Source organism: Lacerta agilis, chromosome 2 (genome assembly GCF_009819535.1).
Source record: "Lacerta agilis isolate rLacAgi1 chromosome 2, rLacAgi1.pri, whole genome shotgun sequence".
Lineage (NCBI taxonomy): Eukaryota > Metazoa > Chordata > Lepidosauria > Squamata > Lacertidae > Lacerta > Lacerta agilis.
The window spans coordinates 20,604,549-20,623,962 of NC_046313.1; the positions used below are offsets into that span (position 1 = coordinate 20,604,549).

At 39.4% G+C, this 19,414-nt stretch overlaps 1 protein-coding gene across 1 annotated transcript in view; it reads left to right on the forward strand.

The window, feature by feature from the left end:
• HELZ (helicase with zinc finger) overlaps window positions 1-13,814 on the forward strand; it is an 86,569-nt gene extending 72,755 nt beyond the window's left edge. Inside the window, exons 27-30 of the mRNA XM_033138868.1 lie at window positions 640-874; window positions 2,838-3,342; window positions 9,332-9,582; window positions 10,885-13,814. Coding sequence (XP_032994759.1) covers window positions 640-874; window positions 2,838-3,009 — 407 coding nt within the window. The 3' untranslated portion in view covers window positions 3,010-3,342; window positions 9,332-9,582; window positions 10,885-13,814. The remainder of the gene's footprint in view (window positions 1-639; window positions 875-2,837; window positions 3,343-9,331; window positions 9,583-10,884) is intronic.
• The last annotated feature ends 5,600 nt before the right edge of the window (window positions 13,815-19,414 follow it).

The following is a 19,414-nucleotide window of genomic DNA, read 5'->3' on the forward strand; positions in this document are numbered from 1 at the left end:
AAGTGCTTAAGCTGACACACAGACCAGGGAAGGGTGGGAGAGAGTATGCTCATTTTGAACTGGCCCTGTAAGAGGTTACTGTAAAATAAAGAGATGCTGAGACCCCTTTTGTACACTGTGTTAGTATTATTATATTTTAGAATACTACTGTGTATCAGACGTGTAGGATTTCATTTATGTAAACAGACACTCAGGTTTGGCGATATATTGATATATTGTCCCAAACTGGTTTGAAGTCCACATTGCATTGGTTACATAATTTTTGACCTGGCAATATATCGCAAATCATGATGTGTGTGTGTGTGCTATGCAAAAATCACATTGTGGGGAAAACAGGCCGGCCAATGCCTCTGCATAGCTCCATTCTTATTTCAGACACTGTCATATGTTGACATATCGCAATGCTGGTGATATATCACGATGTTGAAAACCAGATATTGCCTAGCCCTAACAGACACAGGGCAGGTAAGATGTATTTCAGTGTAGTACTATGTCAAAGGCACAAGAAGCAAACTTAGTACCAAACGTGTTTTGATATTGTTTGTACAATTGCCATATGATATTGTGAAATGAAGTTTTTTGACATAAGCATCTTAAGTACAGAAGCTGGGTAATCTTCCCCCAAAAAATGTTTTGCAGATCGTATTCATGGAAATTTAGCTTTGGAAACCTTAAGGCAACAGCAAGCAAGACTACAGCAATGGAATGAGCATAACGCCTATCTCAGTCAGGGCAATATTCCTTATTCTCACCATCACCATCCTCACTTATCCCACCTTTCTCAGCAGCCAATTGGATTGCATCAGCAGCCAGTTAGGGCAAACTGGAAACTTGCCAACAATGTAGAAGATGAAACTGAGGCAACGTATTCAAGGTAATTGTGGAAAGAATTCTCAAAAGTGTAGCATTTAGGTGGAAATGGGACATGGGCACTTTTCATTCTGCCCTAGAGGTGAAAGGGTCCACCCGGCCCATCCCTTGCTACAAGGAGCAGTATCCAAGTTGTTCCTGGAATCCAGAAACTCTAATTCTTAGGGTCCAGTTCTAGGAGGCTTGTTTCAGGTGCCTAGCTTGAATGGGATGGACTTCAAAAAAGGGCTGAGATTGCTGTGGCTTTCTTCACAAACATGGTTTTGACAGTGAGCACTTGAACCATGAGCACTGGGGAGGGGGAAGGATTAAATAAGAATCAGACAGGGAGAAGAGTGATGTCTCAGTACAGTGGTACCTCGGTTTTTGAACATAAACCGTTTCGGAAGTCCGTTCGAGTTCCGAAACATTCGAAAAGCGGAAGCCTCAATATGGAAAACTCAAAATGGAAGCTGTGTTTTCTGTTCGAGTTCCGAGGCGCATTCGAAAACCGAGACGTTCGAGTTCCGAAACGTTCGACTACAGAGGCATTCGAAAACCAAGGTACCGCTGTACACAGCATCAAGCCTGTCATTCTTTATAGTAGCACCCCAAGTGTTCACATTAAGAATAATGGTGGTTCTTTTATGGCATTGGATACTACAGTATAGTAGTAACATGTTAAAAGTCTCCTGGCAGTGAAAACAATATATTGCTGAAATATATCAGAATTGCTGCTCTTTGCACATTATAAATAGTAGATAAGATAAGATTAATATAGCTTTGCAGGCAGATGCGAACTACAACAACTTTGCGGTAATTAAAGAAAGCATCAACTTCACTTGCCCTGTGAAAAGGAGCGTTGTTGAAATTTACTAGAATAATTTTTTTATTCATAGCCTTTAAGTCCCAAGAGCTTAGGCCACGTAATATCAAACAGATGGGTTGACAGTCCATAGAGGGGTTTGCAAATTGAACCTTTGGAAGCAAAAGAAGGATAAACAAAGAGAAAGGGGATACTTGTTATGCATTTGTATACATATAAAGCGAGCCAGTCTCTTTCCATTCATGCTCAGCTGCAATCTGTATTTAGATTACCACTCCAGAGTTCTGTATTTTCTTCTCATAAAGCAACTGCGCTATGTCCTCACCCCATTTTATTTTATTTTATTTTATTTTATTTTATTTATTTTATTTTATTTTCAAAAAAAACATGTTATGGTTCTAATTTTGTTTTGGTAACATCTTGGGAGTTTTCACACAGTGAGTTGTTCATGCTTCGTGTGAAAATCAGTACCTCCAATGAAAGGTTGCATTTAGCAGCTGGATATGTTTTGTGGGGCACTTTCAAACATGTAGTTTCTCATGTGAAAGTGGAGGTTGTGCTACTTCATAGAAGGGTTGTATAACCCCAGCGCAGACAGTTTTGTATTGGCCTAAATATATTGCAGTTTTTCAGTTAAACAAGAAATGTTTTACAAGTTATTGTCTAGATTTGTAATTGTTCCCCTCACTGCTTTAAGACTGTTTTTCTGCTTTTGATACTGTTTTTCTTTTCATTGTTCAGAATTTCTGACAAAAAGCTTTAAAAAATGTATGCATGTCCCCAGATCGTGGTCCATATTTCTTGATAACTACCTTTAAATGTAGATTGTATTGTGATTCTTGTACAGTGGTACCTCGGTTCTCGAACGTAATCTGTTCCAGAAGCCGTTTGGCTTCCAAAATGTAAAAAAAAAAACTGTCGGGCAGCTTCCCATTGGTTGCAAGAGCTTCTTTTAGTCAGCGGAAGCTGCATTGCACGTTTGGGTTCCAAAAAATGTTAGAAAACAGAAGCATTTACTTCTGGTTTTCATTGTTCAGAGACTGAAACGTACGACAACAGAGGTCGTTCTGGAACCGAGGTACCACTGTAATGCTACCATTTCTCTTGAATGTGATAACATTCCTTTCATTTCTAATCTGAGCAATATTATTTCTTAACATAGGCTCCAGGATTTCCTCCGAGAACTATCACACCGTGATCAACATGAAGGCATGGACCTAGCTGAATGCCGCCACCTCAGTCGAGACTTTGCAATACAGACAAGTACAATCCAGAAGCCCACCAGCACTCCCTTCCCCTTCGTGCAATTCAAACCACAGTGGCCACTTTCCTAATTTCTCAGAGAACAGAAGACATTGAAGTATCTACAACCCAGCATTTCAGCAGCATCGGCCTCAAATGTACAATCCCCCTTTCTCAATGCCATCAGAACACATACCCACCTTCCCTGAAATACCTGCAGCCCTGATGGATCATGGACTTATGCTAATCTACACCAGATCATCTAATGGGGCAAGGCTTTCATTATGGTATACCTCCATTGCCTCATAGATCGCAGCAGAACCCTTTTATCCAAATACAGAACCATCAGCACACAGTTGGTCAGAACCATTTAACTCCCCACTTCGCGAGCAGTGTCTGCTTCTTCGCTGCATAGCTTAGAAGAGGTAAGTGGGGCTGCGATGTTGGTCATGCTTGCTTCTTGTTTAGAGGTCTGCTTAGAGTGAATAGTGAATAGATTTAATAGTAGCAAATGCAAGCGATTAAAAAAAAGGAAGTCAGTGTAAAAATGGCTTCAGGGAGGTCTTGTATCATTTTTTGGATTCCACTGTTGAGGTTTTATACAGCTGCTGTCACTTTAATTTCATTATGAACAGTGACTATAGTTTTATCGTTAATACACGTCTCCTAGGATTGCTGGATAGTGATTATTGTTTTCAGGATATGAAAAGCTACCCTCACATATACAACTTAATTTCTTTTTCCAATTCTGATTTTGGATATGTGTCCGGATGAATGAAACTTGTAGAAATTAGCAAACTAATATCTTATTTATTAAGAGTAGATGCATCATACATTATTTCAAAGCAATTTACTATTCAAAAGAATATCCAGATTTAATAGCTCAAAACCATTAAGGTAAAACAAAACAAATTAGAAAAAAATACCATCAGGACATGGTACTTGGGCCATATTCTTATAGCGAGGATCTGCCCCCTGTTGGAATCATAAAACACATCCTTTGATCTGTGCATTCAAGCCCTAACGAGCATGTCCTGGGCAGCATATAAAACACATTTGTTTGGATAATGTATGACTAACAAATAAAAGAGAGGATAGGTTCAAAGATGACTTCTGCATGTGAAAGATCTTCGAATCATGGAAGGGCCAGTTCACTGGAGCTCTCTGTAGAAAAGCGAAATTAAATTCAAATATATTCTCTGGTCACATAAGGCTTGAGGAAGCATGAGAACTGTGCAGAACTTGCCTATTATAGCAATCTGCTTCTAGTGGTAGAAGATACTGATAGCTGTTTTCTTTTCCTGTTGCCTTCTTTGTATCCAGCCCCCCAGTGTGGTTGTTTAATTATTGACAGGCTCCCATCCCAAAAACACATGACAGTGACACTTACTTGAAAGCAAGGAAAAGGTCTTTTATTCAGGCGAACAGCCTTAGAGGCTCAGCAGCCAACAAGGCCTAGAAGTCAAGATTCCAAGGGTCATGAGCAAGGCAAGAATTCATAACTGAATTGAAGCTGGTTGTTGTTTAGGTCATGTGGTCGTGTCCGACTCTTTGTGACCCCATGGACCAGAGCATGCCAGGCACGCCTGTCTTCCACTGCCTCCCGCAGTGTGTTCAGACTCATGTTGGTAGCTTTGAGAACACTGTCCAACCATCTCATTCTCTGTCGTCCCCTTCTCCTTGTGCCCTCCATCTTTCCCAACATCAGGGTCTTTTCCAGGGAGTCTTCTCTTCTCATGAGGTGGCCAAAGTATTGGAGCCTCAGCTTCAGGATCTGTCCTTCCAGTGAGCACTCAGGGCTGATTTCCTTCAGAATGGATAGGTTGATCTTCCTTGCAGTCCATGGGACACTCAAGTGTCTCCTCCAGCACCATAATTCAAAAGCAGCAATTCTTTGGGCGATCAGCCTTCTTTATGGGTGCAGCTCTCACATCCATACGTCCTACTGGGAAACCATAGCTGTAACTCTACAGACCTTTGTCAGCAAGGTGGTGTCCTCTGCTTTTTAAGATGCTATCTAGGTTTGTCATTGCTTTTCTCCCAGAAAGCAGGCGTCTTTTAATTTCGTGACTACTGGCACCCTCTGCAGGATCATGGAACCCAAGAAAGGTAATGTCTCTCACTGGAAGCTGGTTTTTTTTGTTTTTTGTTTTGTTCAGTTATTCAGTCGTGTCCGACTCTTCATGACCCCATGGACCAGAGCATGCCAGGCACGCCTATCTTTCACTGCCTCCCGCAGTTTGGCCAAAACATGTCCACCATCTCACCCTCTGTCGTCCCCTTCTCCTTGTGCCCTCCATCTTTCCCAACAGCTGGTTATGACTACATAATTATATCTAGGTGCATGCCAATGATGACCAGGTCAGCTAGATTCTCCAGTATTATCCTTATTGTTCAGGTTCGGTAAAATTAATATACCAGTTCTATGCAGTGATATTGCTACCACTGGAGGATTATGGGAGCCTCTAGTACAGTGGTACCTTTGTTCTCGAACTTAATCCATTCCGGAAGTCTGTTCGACTCCCGAAACCATTTGCAAACCAAGGCTCAGCTTCCGATTGGCTGCAAGAGCTTCCTGCACTCCAGTGGAAGCTGTGTTGGATGTTTGGCTTCCAAAAAACATTTGAAAACCGTAACACTTACTTCTGGGTTTTGGTGTTCGGGAGCCGATTTGTTCGTCAACTAAGCCACTCGAGAACCAAGGTATGACTGTACTCTATACTCTTCCCATTGCTCTTGCTTAGTTTGAGGGTGATGAATTGCAGCATGTGTGTTTAGTATCTAGGAACTATGTGCTAGTGAAGTTGCAGAGGTTTTTCATGGACTTGGCATACATTGTAGCATGAGATGCTGTGCCATTATGATGAATTCTAATTGTGCTGATTAGAACCAAAGAAAATTATCAGGACCACAGCTTGTGTTCATGAATGCCAGAACATCTCTGTACTGTTTTGATGCCGAGTTATTATTATAATAACCTTAAATCTCTGTTTTGCGCCTCATCTGGGGACTCCACATCAGCCATAAAGGGGAAAAAAAATTAAGATACATACTGATCTTGGCGAACTAGGAAAATAACTGCTACAAATCCTATTAATTTCAGGCTCTTTCAGAAACACAGTTGGGGACCAGGAAATTGCTGATTGACAGACATAGGAACAAATCTTCTGCATAAATATTTGCTTTTATGTTTAGAATCGGGCTCTTTGAAATAAAAAAGACACTACCGTTCTCTTTTGGGTTTTTTGCCTTCTGATACTCAAAAGCTTAGGTATTTTGATTCTTAATAAAAGATCACTTTTTACAGAGACTGAAGTCACATTAGAAGGGCATTTTACTGCCAGTGATAGAACAGAAGGTGGCATACCCCTCGCCAGTCAAGGTGCATAAGTCCCTTCTTCCTAATCTACATCTCACCAGCCTATGAGCCTCATGCAGCCCCTCCCCCCAATCCTGTGATGCCCATTTGTTATATCCCAGTTGCCCATACCCACCAAATGTGCCACCATGTTTCTAGTTGTTTCTTCTGGAACATACCTAATATGTTTTCTTGCCCTTAATTTTCACCTGTGCATCATGTCTTGGATGAAATATACAAAATTCTCCTATCTGAGGAATGAAGGGTTTGGAAGTTCCTCTCCTTTCTCGTTCTGTTCACGTCTTTCCCTAGGGCATTGTCCCCTTGTGCCGGTAGAGAAGGCAAAAGACGTTTGGAATTTGAATGGAGATATTGCTACAGATGAAAATCCCGTGTCCCTTCCCATTTTGAGATAGTCAAATGAGTATACATTTTTAGGGAACTCTTCATTAATGTGAATAAACTCTTGTCAAGATAGGTCTGTAGAAATCTGTGTTAAAAGAATCCTCTGGTCCTGAAATGCTAGCTGCCTTGCACTTATTTAACTTTTTAGCTGAAGGCTTTCAGTCACATTCTAACTTATTTTAACAGATTAATGTGCAGATCTCACATAGTTTGCAATGAAAAGAGTCTTTGAAGAAAAGATGCTAATTGTGCACTTGCACATTGCAAGTTGTAAGTGTGATGCCCTTGAACGAAGTTTGGGAAACTACTGGTGTCATTGCTAGCTTTTCGGATTTTACAGAACAGGCCCCAGTTAACTAAATTTCCATGAAAAAGATTTGCAGCATTTCTATTCCTCTGGCACTTGTTTTTAAAATGCTTACGCTAACCTTTTGCTATAAGTGTTTGGTTTGGTATGGTATGGTATGGTATGGTATAGTATAGTATAGTATAGTATAGTATAGTATAGAGTATAGTATGAGAGTATCGTTAAATGCACTGATTCTTGCATCCCTCCCCTCTTCACTTCAGCTGAGCTTAGATTAATTTTTAAAGGATCTCCAAAAATGGATCCTGGTTCAGATAAAACAATGGTTAGTTTAACAAGCCAGGTGCATAATTTATGACTGTAATGAAACTTAGAAGAGTTGTTCTAAGCTCTGATTCCTTGTTTGGATGTAATACTAAGCCAAGATTCTTTAAAACTGAAAATAAACTTTGATGAAGTCCTGCTGTGCAGCAGCTGGAATGGGCAACATGCTAGTCTGATGCGTCACTCAGACGTGCAGGGGCTCATCCAAGGAACACTAAACTGCAGTTTAGCATCACATATAAACATAGCCTGTTTCTATGTCTAGTTTCTCTCTCTCTCTCCTCTCCCTCCCTCAATAAATAACCCAGTACTGAAGTGTTGATGGAATTTACATTTAAAACAGTTAAATCTTAATTCAGTCTGACTGTGCGACTGATTTGTAAACATGGTCTTGAATCCATAGTTCTCTTTAACCTTATCAAAGCCTATCGGATTCATTTGGCATAAAATCAATCAGTACACTGCAGTGATCCAATAAAGGGGAGGGCACTTGATAGTTCTAATAACTAAAAGGAAAGAACAAGAAGGTGCTCACCTTGAGTTAGAAAGATCCCAACACAACCATGAGGTAGTCTCTCTCTGGAGAGTGTTCCATAACTAGGGTGTCACCATGGAAAAGGCCCTCTTCCTTGTAACTTCTTGCTTCAGCTAATTAGACAGGGAATCTGGAAAAGGCCTCCAGTGAAGATCTTAAGGTCCGGGTAGGTATATATGAGAGCAGACAATCCTTCAGGCATTCTAGCATCAAGTACTTTAAAGCACTTTGAAGTGTACTTCTCAATTAACCGAAAGCCAATGCAGATAACAAAGGCCTAGTGGAATGTGCTGTTATCGGCCGGTTTCCATTAATAATATCACACCCTTATTTTGGGCCAGCTGAAATTTTTGGACTGTTTTCAAGACAGCCAAATTTCCCTGAATATGTGATGGGACACATTTGAAAACTGGCAATACTGTCTTGGATTCTAAGATAAATTAATGTAAGGAAATCCATGGAAGGAAAGTTTCCCATCGTCTTCTCCCTGCAGCTACCTCTCCAAAAACCATTTTGGAGGGTAGGTACCCTCTTGAACAATATGCTGGGTGACATTTACATATGGAAACTACCACCAGACACAAGATCTCATAATTGCCAAATCATCAATCTTCAGGTAAACCTTAAAGAGGGATTACTAAAATAAAAAAAAGATGATTTGTTTCATGTTGCTCTAAGCTGACAAAACCACAAAGGAGATGAAAATGCTATGCAGTCAAGTACATCAACCCATGTTACTTGAAAAACAAGGCGTCACAAGTTCATGAAATGTCACTGAAAATTAGCTAAGTATATTTTGAGCAAAAATATTCCCCTGTGCCCTCAGCTGCTATCTTATCCACAAACGACATCAAAGCAAAATCACATTATTTCTATGTTCCTTTTGCTTCCTTTACCTTCTCCTGTAGAACAGAGAAATGGCAGGGAAAGAAGCCTCTGTGTGGAAATGAAAAGCGTCCGCAAAACAAAATAATGTGTTTTGTTACGTTGTGTGCTTTGTGCTACCTAGAAATTATTTTCATGGGATAAATTAAACCAGTATGGATGTGCCAAAACTGCCAAGAAAGTAGAAGGAAATTGCCACTGGTAGATACTTCCACGCAGTTGCACCCTGGAGGGAAGTTGTAAAAGGCAAGCTTGGAAGTAGCAAAAAAGGAATGATTTCAAGACCAAGTGAGAGATTAGGAATCAATAAGTCATTGTCGGGCTTGTGGGGTGGAGATGAACACTGCAATGTGATACCTTGGGATTTAAAAAATTTTATTTCTGCCACCATTAATATTTAACCTTGAGACATTTCAGTGGTATTTACTTGCATTCTGTATATTTTTGTACTATCGCAAAACCAAATATTTAAACTAGCACTACTCTCACGGTATTCCCGTTAAAGTGATTTCGGAATGTAAGCATTGAGAATCAGGGGGGTATTTGCCACAGGTTCCATGCAAGTGACCTCTCTTCTCCTCTTTGCTTTTCTTCTAGCAGTATGAACCAAGAGGACCAGGCAGGCCGTTGTACCAAAGAAGAATTTCATCTAGTTCAGCCCAGGCTTGTTCTGAAGATAAATGCTCCTCAAGATAGCCTTGGACAGTGTAAAGAGCTTCAGGACCATAGCAACACATCTTCTTTCAATTATTCATCCCCCGAATTGTGGGTAAACTCCACCTCATCAGCCCCATATCAGAACATTCCATGCAATGGTTCCAATAGAGCAGTCCCACCAAGAGAACTCTTGGGTAAGTGATGTTTTCTATCATTTAAAGTATTATTAATGATAATAATAATTGCAATAATTAATTATTTATACCCTGCCATCTGGCTAGGTTTCCCCAGCCACTCTGGGCGGCTCCCAACAGAATATTAAAAACACGATAAAACATCAAACATTAAAAACTTCCCTAACAGTACTGCCTTCATATGTCTTTAAAAGTCAAATAGTTGTTCCCCCTTGACATCTGAAGGGAGGGCATTCCGCAGGGTGGGTGCGACTACCGAGAAGGCCCTCTCCTGAAATAATAATAATTTTATTAAGCCAACTCATTAAGAAGTTGCTGTACTATTTCTGGCTAGCAAAATATATTCTCAGAATAAAATGCATCAACTTTTTCTCTGCATTGAAAATTACAGATGTTTTATCTTTGGGACCAATTCATATTACAAATACAGTATCCTGTCATTCACTCTTTTGTATGATAATTTGCTGCTTACTGAAGTGTATTAAATATTGTGCATTCGAGTACAGCACACAATCAGTCCTGGGTTAGACCTAATGCCAAAACATGGGCATTAAAAAGATAAGCAGACACAAACTTTGGGCTCATGCTGTTTCCCCTTAAGTTGACTCGTTGGTTCAATCAAACCACGGTTTAATACCCTGGTTTGCAAGCTAACTTTGGACAAGCAACAGTTTCCCATATTCAGATGTCACTGGAAACTGCTGTTTGCTTAAAACTGAGCAGAAGCTTTCAACGTATTCACCTTGCGCAAGGAGGAGTGGAAGCTGGAGCACATGTGTGTATAGTTCATGCTGCTCATCCTCATAATGCCTAAACATGGTCCATTCTCTTCTGTGCTTTAAAACTATTTTGTATTCTATATACACACTTTTATATAGATGCAATAAAAACACAAAAGGGCAGGAGAGAAATAGAGAACGAGGAAAGAACGGGCAAAAAAAAAAAGAAAGAAAGAAAAGAATAAAAAAAAAAAAAAGAAAAGGGAGAAAGAAAAAAAAACATAAAAAAAGAAAGAAAGGAAAAGAAAGAAAAGAAAAGAAAGAGAAGAAAAGAAAGAAAGAATAGAAAGGTTGAAAGAGAAAGATAGAAAATAAGATTCAGAAACATCCGATTCTTCATGTCTGCTATATAAAAACAGTATTCACTTCGTCTACTCCCATATAACATCCCACAAATCTGTTTTCTATAAACAGACATTATCTTCAGTCCTTAAATCCAGATGCCATTATTTCTTTTTCGCAAAGAAGTCTTTTGAGTGGTTAAAGGGGCTACCTTCTCCTTTTCTTTGCTTTCTGTTTCCAGTTCCTTCAAAGACCGCCAAGCCGCCCGAGGAACCGATGAAAGTTGAGAACATCCAGCTGTCCAATTCATTTAATTACAATATGCTCCAACATCTGGCCAGTTCCCTCCCTCATGCCCAACAAGCAGATCGTGGAATCCAACAGCAACAGCCAGCCCAGCGCTGGTGCAAACAAGCCGGCCATGTCTTAAGTGCTCTGAGGGCGCCACCAAAGCCCAAAGCGCCCCTGAGCAGGCAAAAAAGAATAGCGATCCTTTGTCTTTGTTTCAGGAACTTAGTCTAGGTAGTTCATCAGGTAGCAATGGCTTTTACTCCTATTTTAAATAATCAGAATATTTTTGTAGAGAACATTTTAATTTCTATTTGTGTCAGTAGACTTAAGATAGTTGGGGCTTCCTATGCAGTTGCCACCATTTCTCTTTGTTTATATTAGTAAATATATCTTGGTTTAATTGCTTTGCTGCTAGACTTGAAGCTAACCTTTTTAAATTATATTCCGTTCCCCCCCCCCCCAATGTGGGTCAGAAGTTTGAAAAAATTTCCCTAGAAAACACACACTTTAAAAAAATGAAAAAAAAAATGTAACATTATATATGTGTTGCATTAAAGCTAGCAGCTGAAAAGTTAACTGTGCAACTTAAATATATATATATAATTTTTTTAAAAAAAAGTTGTCTAAATTGTATTTAAAAAAATTGTAAGTAGCATTTACATTTATTCAATAACATTTAGCATACTATGCTGGGTTTCTGTACCAGAAATGGCCAGTTAATGTACAAATGTATGTTATGTCTGCTTAAATTGTTTATTTTTTTTTAATAAAGGTGCAGCATCTTATAATTACTTTCAGTTTTATCAACTTTCTGTGAAAGGATGCTGCATTCTAAAACTTTTATAGTTTTAGAACCTGTATGATGTGGTATAGTAATCTCCTTTGACTGTAGGATAAAGTGAAGACCCTTTGCAGACCCACACACCACTGTTTTTAACTTTTCAGAGTAAAGCAGTGGTCGATTAAAAAAAAAAATCAAAAAAAAATTCTGCACATTTTACTTTTGGACAGGCTGCTAAATTTAGCTTGTTGGAAAGATTAATTTGATAGATTTTTTAAAAAAAAGAATCATGAAATTAAAAACAATTTTTTGCTATGTTGGGTGCTTCGTAGTTTAATAACTATTAAAAAAATTGAGTGAATTTAGTAAATATTTGGGTCCCCTCCCAACTATGCATGTGTAAATGCTTGTAATCTGGTTTCTCCTACTCTTGGCTTCTCTAGTGGTATAAAGAATTGTGCCGCTTTAAGGGTTCTCCCCCCCCCCCCAAGTAAAACCTTTTGGTACATTATTTGATGTTTACATTAAATGTGACATTATACAACGGATCTTCAGATATTTTGCTAACTGTTTTGTTGAGGAACATAATTAAAGAAGATTTTTATGTTTGTCAAAGCTGTATCCAAATTAATCCAAAATTTTGGGGAGTCAAGTTGTGGGGGGAGGGAGTGAGGGAGGGGGGGACTTGTGAATCCATATGGTTGTTTTATCTTTGTATGTTCTGCTGAGGTTTTCCACAATCTTGGTCTTTTACCACTATATATTGAAAGTGAAATCTATAAAGAATTATACAGCAATATGTAACAAAATTTTGGAGGAAAAAAACATTTAGGGTAATGTTTACCTTTCAGGTTGTGGTCTTGTACACTGTTCATACTTTTGAAGTAAGGGATGTATCTTTTATAGCTTCTACAGAGGCCCTTGTCCTCCTTTACACTTGAAAAGATCTCTTCGATCGGGGACGTTAATTTTTATCAATATTTTAATTTATTGTAATTTCCCATTGTGAGACACGAGAGTAATATTTTCAATAGTATCATTTTAAAAAGTGTGTTTCTCTTTGAGGTGGCACAGCTCCCCACAGCTTTGAAAACATTGGGATTAACCCAGAACCTTTTTGCTGAGCTAGTACTTGCTGCTGTATTCAATCTGATATTTGCTCTTGTTACAATCCATTGTCCTGTTGGGGTTTTTTTTTTGTGAATCGTTGTGGTGAAATCTCAGCTTGGTTTGAAATCAATATCACCTTTCTTACTGATTTCAGGTAAGTCGGGATTTCACTGAAGGGTCTTTCTATAAGAGATCTGCATACTGATTTAATGCATTGCAATATCTGAATGGTTACCAGGTTCGTGGTTCAGAAATGCAGGATAAAAGCTGCATGGCTATGTAACTTGTATTTCTTAATGTTATAGAAACAAACAAACAAAAAGTGAAGGAGAATGTCCCTGCTCAATTTTGCTTCACAGTTTGAGCACACAGTATCAGGAAGTTCCAGAGACTAAGTTCTCTGCATCCTAAACAGAGCTTTCATCATTATCATTAGTATTTTTGGTCTGCTGAGTACTGCAGACAATGGCCCTAATGAAATTAGATTGCTAATGATAGTATCTCAATTGGTATAAACCAGGGTTAGCCCCTTTGAAATAAGTGACACTATATCTGATGTCGCCTCCTAAAGTTCTGAGTTCCAATCCTGCCCCTGGTTACTCATGGCAAATTCTGTTGAAGGCAATGACATTTACCCACTCATAACCTAAGGCAGGAATTTTGTCTTTTTGTCCCACTTAAAATGTGGACACAATAAAGAGTTGTTGGTGATATGTACAAAACCAGGGATAGGCAGCCTGATGCACTCCAGATGTTTTGAACTGAATCCATATCTTTGGCCATACTAGGGGGGGCTGATGCGAGTTGTATTCCAGAACATGTGGTGGTCACCAAGATGCCTACCCCTGTCGGTGATGATAACAGGTTAGTTAGAGCTCAAATGCACTCACTCAAGTCAGCACTATATCTTCAGGGGTTTCAAATCACACATTTATATAGAGTTTTATTATTCTGTTCACCTTATCTGAAATATTAAACTAATAAATTTTTGCTTGTTTGTTTACTTCAATCTGTGAGTTAGTTGAGGAACAATTGTTGACATCTGATGGCCTCATTTTTAAACTGTCATACACTGGTATTTTCATCACAGCAACTTTCTAAAAACACAAAAAACACATGCTTTCTTTTTCTTTCTTTCTTTCTTTTATTTCACCCACCCCAGCCTTATTGTTGTTAAACATTTGTCGGAAGTGTATGCCTACGTTTGGAAGACTGATATATATTTTTTCAGACTCCAGAGATTAAAATGAGTAAGAGGCTACAAAATAAATCCATTTATTCTGCATCAGATTTTTTTTAACAGATTGTGGATTTTGGTTAGACTTAGCATATACAGGGACCTTGGTGAGACTGATGTTTCTGAGTTGTTAAATACAGTTTTCTCCAGAGATCAGAGCTATAGCAATTTCGAAAACAGAATTTGCTTTGCAAAGGTAGGAAAGCTCCAGATCATTCCAGTGCTCTAATATATTCAGATTGCTGGTTTTAGTTTTACCCCTGGAGAAATTCTACTTAAAAGCATTCTCACTGATTTTAGTTCTCATGGAATTGCCAGTCTTTTGTCAGGAGTATGCCATTAATAAAGGCATACATGTTGACAATTACTGTGAAATAAAATTTCTAACAATCCTGATGTTTTTACAGTTTTCAGTTCTTGTTTACTTAGGTCTGTACCTAAGTACATAAAAGCTTATATAATTTTCATAGTCCCTTCCCCCCTGCCCACCCCCCCCAAAACGAGTAGTGCTTTCCACCATTGTTTCATTTCACATTTTCAGGAACAAAATATATTAGTGTCATGGGAACGAGCATCTTTTATTTTAATAGGAGCATGCCATATATTGCTGCACTTAAAGAGAATTTTAGAATACATTAGTGGAACTACAAATGTAACCCACTTATGCTTGGTAATATTTAAAAGGAAAAGCTGCTGGTCAACATTATATTTGATACATTAGGTAAAGTAAGTATTTTTCTTCTTGCTGGAGAATTCATTTTTCAGGAAGCATCTTGTACATTCAGAAAAATAAAAATAGTATGACATAAGTCTGGAAAACTGAAGGGTTCCTGATGTTATGGCAATTTAACTTATCAGCCTCATTTAATTGCATTATGGTATTGGATAAATCCTAGATCCCCAGTCTCTTATTTTATTTCTTCTTCCATGCCCAGAAGCCATTTTACTACTTAGTTATTATAATTTTCCCTTGGTTCATCTGATCGGCCAGCTACCCTGATGCTGCCCCCTACTGTATATTAATCGACCTGATCCTGCCCCAGTCTTCATATGCTACTGCATCATATTTGTCACTGAGAACCCCAGTGCAAGATCTGCCTGAGTGATTGGTGATCTCTGTATTAAATGTCCACCATAGGTCTCCTGTTCTTCCTGATGGACACCCCAAATTTAGCAAAAGACCCACTTCTTGCGTCATTATCTTTGCTAAATAAGTGCATTTGTGTGAGAAGAGGTCCTATGAGAGCCAATGATAAAAGAAAGGAAAACCTACAAGGAAGAAAATTTGAGATTTTGTTTGTTACACTTCTCTAAACCTGCCTCTGGAAGAAATCCAAACTTCCAAAATTATAGCTGGAGTTTGCATTCTAATATTTAATGGTTATAACACCGAAATATTCCTGCCTCCTTCACCTTTAGCATTTGTCTACACAATCCGTTCATCTTCCTGAATTCCTCCAGGAAAATTATCAGTGTTCAAACACCCTTACCTATGACTCTTCTGTCTGCCTCTCTTCCAGCTCATGTTATCAACACTACCAGACTGAGTTACTGCACCAGAGCCTCAAATCTTAATTCCTCCCATAATGCTATGAGGACAGAGCTGATGTGGCTTGTTCTATTGGATCAAAATCTGATCCTTAGCAAATTGCAACGTTTACTAGACAAATATGAATTAGACAAGTTACATGTGGGAACATCTGTCTTGTTTGTAGACGTGCAGTCCAAGCATTTTGTACTCAAGTTTCCTTGTCACAAAGACCCCAAAAGTAGCTTAAAGTGTGGATTTGTGAGGATTTGTGCTAACAGTTCTGAATCTAGTAGTGTATCCCTCACAAGGTGTGTTTGTGTATTTGATAACATTGTGAAAAATAAGGTTTACTGGCATTGCACTGCAGTTTTAAGTGGAGCTGCTTGTCTTGCTGTTCCAAGATAATGCAAATAGTTTCTGTTAGGATTCAGCTTTAAATTAAATGTGAAGGATAAAGTATGTGTGGTGAAGATTGTATCCAATGAAGTTGTCCTATTAGAATAGGACTTTCCACCTGCACAACACGACGACTTCTTCTCTCCCTCACAGAACTGCTCTGGAGGGTTGAGGGAACACCCAAACGGTTTGGAGGGTGGGGGTGGGGGTGGGGGAATAGAGAAAGAATGAGAAAAAGAAAAAGTCCTTTTGTGCAGGCAAAATTTCATTGGAGTCAACTCATGGTGAATTCTGAATCTGCTTCCTGTCCCATCCATCAGTAGAAATGTACCTATTTAGGCAGGCCATCTTCTCTGAGTGGGCATTGTATTTCCTCCCGATGTAAGATTGAATATCCTTTCACTTATATTTTATTAGTCTTTGCTGCAGGTATTTACCCTTTTCTTTCTTGCAATATGCATACTACCTACTTAGCTATTGACATTGATTTTGACAGCAGCCATTAGTCCGAGATGTGGAGTTGTGCATATGTCAGTTTGTTTTGTTTTGTTTTGTTTTGTTTTGTTTTGCTCATGCTCTGATACACTGCAGTGTAACACCACATGACGTCATCATAAATCTATTTCAACCTATTGTTTATTATATTTTTCTAGATACCTTCGCCCCCCCCCCCACCGCCATGCAGTATGTCACTGCCAGTTGCCCTGGTCAAGTCTAAAAAGTAAATTCTTTGTTTTCCTACAGTGCACTCTGGGCTTTTAAACCCGGTATTAAATAATAAACCCTCTTTAATCTACACACTAAAAAAAAAGTTCTACCTTCAAGGCCAGCCTTAGCTAAAACTGAGGTACTGTAATGTTTAACGGTGTATAGAGATGGAGATGGGAGGCTGGGTGGGTGGAGGGAAATCCACCTTGCTTTTGGAAGCAAATACATTGCCTCATGGTTAGGCCAGTCACTTTTGCCTTTAGTAAATGCAGTCATCGTATAAAAGCCATTTGAGAATTAAGTAAAGAAGTAACCGGGAGGCTCATTTGCAAGACAACAGCCCAGTTTAAGCAACCGGCAGGCTTTAAGGTGAATACCTGAAGACTGCTGAAGGATTTAGTCAGCATAGCCTATGCACTTGACTATGATTGTGGCTTCAAAGGGGCATATAGCGGTTGGAGCAGGACATGTATATGTTCTATGTATATGTATATGTTCCATTCCTACAGGTGATCGTATGGTGAAATGAAACGTCTGGGAGCACGTATCTTCACCCTACTGGAAAAGTTGGATGCAGATGTTGGCACAACCATCTCTCAAAACGCCTGAAGCACCTCTGTGAGGTGCATGTGCCTGCATTTCTGTCATGACTTGGAAATGGGAGGGAAGCTACCTTGAAAGATAGCAGCTAGCTCAGGGTTGTTTTTTTGTGTGTGCAACAGTCTCTAGATTGGACTATGCAACACATGCAGACCCTACTCCTTCTTCTTCTGTATCAGCACAGCTAACTAAAAACCCTCCGTCTGGAAGCAGCTACCTTTCGGTTGGGTCTCCTGTGCATTTATTGACAGAAATACACCATTGCCCTTGTATTTCTTACCTAGCCCTTGTTAATCTGTATCCCATTCACACGGTAGTGGCCCTGAAATCCGGATTCTCTCCCATTTGGGTCCCTGGCTCCCTTCTTGCCCTCATAATATGCCTGAGATGACAAGAGCTGATGCTCATTACCCACTTCATTTGCTGCCACTGGCAAAATGCTGCCACCCACAAACTGTTAAGGTAGCCCTGACATGGGGAACCTGAGTCCCTCTGGATGTGGTTGGGCTCCAACCTCTGTCAGCCCCAGCCAGCATGACTAGTGCTCAGGGATTATTGTAGTTTCCGTTCAACAACACCTGGATGCCAATAGGTTCACTACTACTGTTACGGCCAGGTATCTAGGACTAGCTAATGAGAAGGTAAGGCCTGGAAGGTAAGGTAAGGAGAAGGTACAGCCACAATGTACGATTATGCAAATTGAAACCACATTGATTTTAATGAGAGAAGGGTGTACCTGAGGCTCTGTAACTGGGATGCCATTGTGGTTCTGTGGATAAATTCCCCTTTAATAACAGACCCACGTCTGTTGGTAAAACGGAGTTAGAAAAACGATCTCTCTTGAATACAGATTCAAAGGCAAGATAAATATCCTCGGTGAAATAACTGAGGTGGTTGTGTTGCAAATGATACTCAACATGGCTTACTTTAGCAAAGAAGATGGCCTTATATTAAAAAGTTAGTACTTCTAGTATTAGCGGAAACCTCAGATGTAGCTCAGATGAGTTGCAAAGCACCAATAATGTTCTAAACCTTTCAGAACACAAATTGCATTAACTGTCCACCAGTGGTCAAGACTGCTAAATCTAGAAGGTGCTTTTGAAATGGTTTCACCAAGTTTTTTAGGTTTTTTTTTTTGCGATTCCTTGTAAACTGCGTGGAGGACTGGGTCTTACAGTATCTTCAAGTGTAATGATTGTCTTGGTGCACTCTTTATTTTAAAGATTAATGGTAACACAAAATGTATTTTACTGCTACATTTAAAATGTATTTATAATAAAAATGCCTTTTTAATAAATAATATTGAAATTTACCAGTGCATCATGTTTGCTGTACATGCTGATGGATTGTCTTAGAAAAAACTCCCAACGATAATACATGTCGGTATGGAGCAGTTGTTCGAATCGAAACCTAAATATTTGTGGGGAGATGATTTTCTTTTTTGCTGTTTGCTTTTAAGTGGAAGAAGAGGCAAAGTAAAGCTATGTTTGCAAGCAGTTGGTCCAGCTGTTCTCCGTTAAGAGAGGTCTTATCAACCTCTGGGGTGTTCACAATAAAATAAACCCATTTCATGCATCTTTCAACATGGCACTGACATGCAGCTTAAGAACCATGCCTTAACATCTGCTCTAGTACTTAATAATGTTACAAGCACTCGCTTCACTGCCAAGAAGCATATCACAGCTGTTAAATAGAACTGTATACAGGCACTCCCAAATAGCATTGACTACAAATTGTACAGAGGTCCCTGAACCCATTGCTTTTTCTTCCGTGACTTAGAAGGGTATCTGTTTCACTGAGTACTGCTTGTCTAAGTATAGATCAGTCTGATGGGAACAATAATGTTCTGGTTCTACTGTATGTGCTGTGTCCCTGTCTATGGCAGACCTGGGAACAAAATAACTGCATGTTGAGCAATGGGAGAAGGCGGGGTGGCCAAGTGTAGGAGCCAAAGATAGAGCTAAACAAGTTTTGGTTTGATTCCCATCCTCCTGGGATGCAAGGGCAACAACAGATTAAGGAGGCACCTGAGAGCCAGTGCTACCCCCCTGGACTGGATGTAAGTAAGAAAGCAGAGAAGCAGGGACTGTGTGAGGGCAGACTGAAAATTGCAGTGC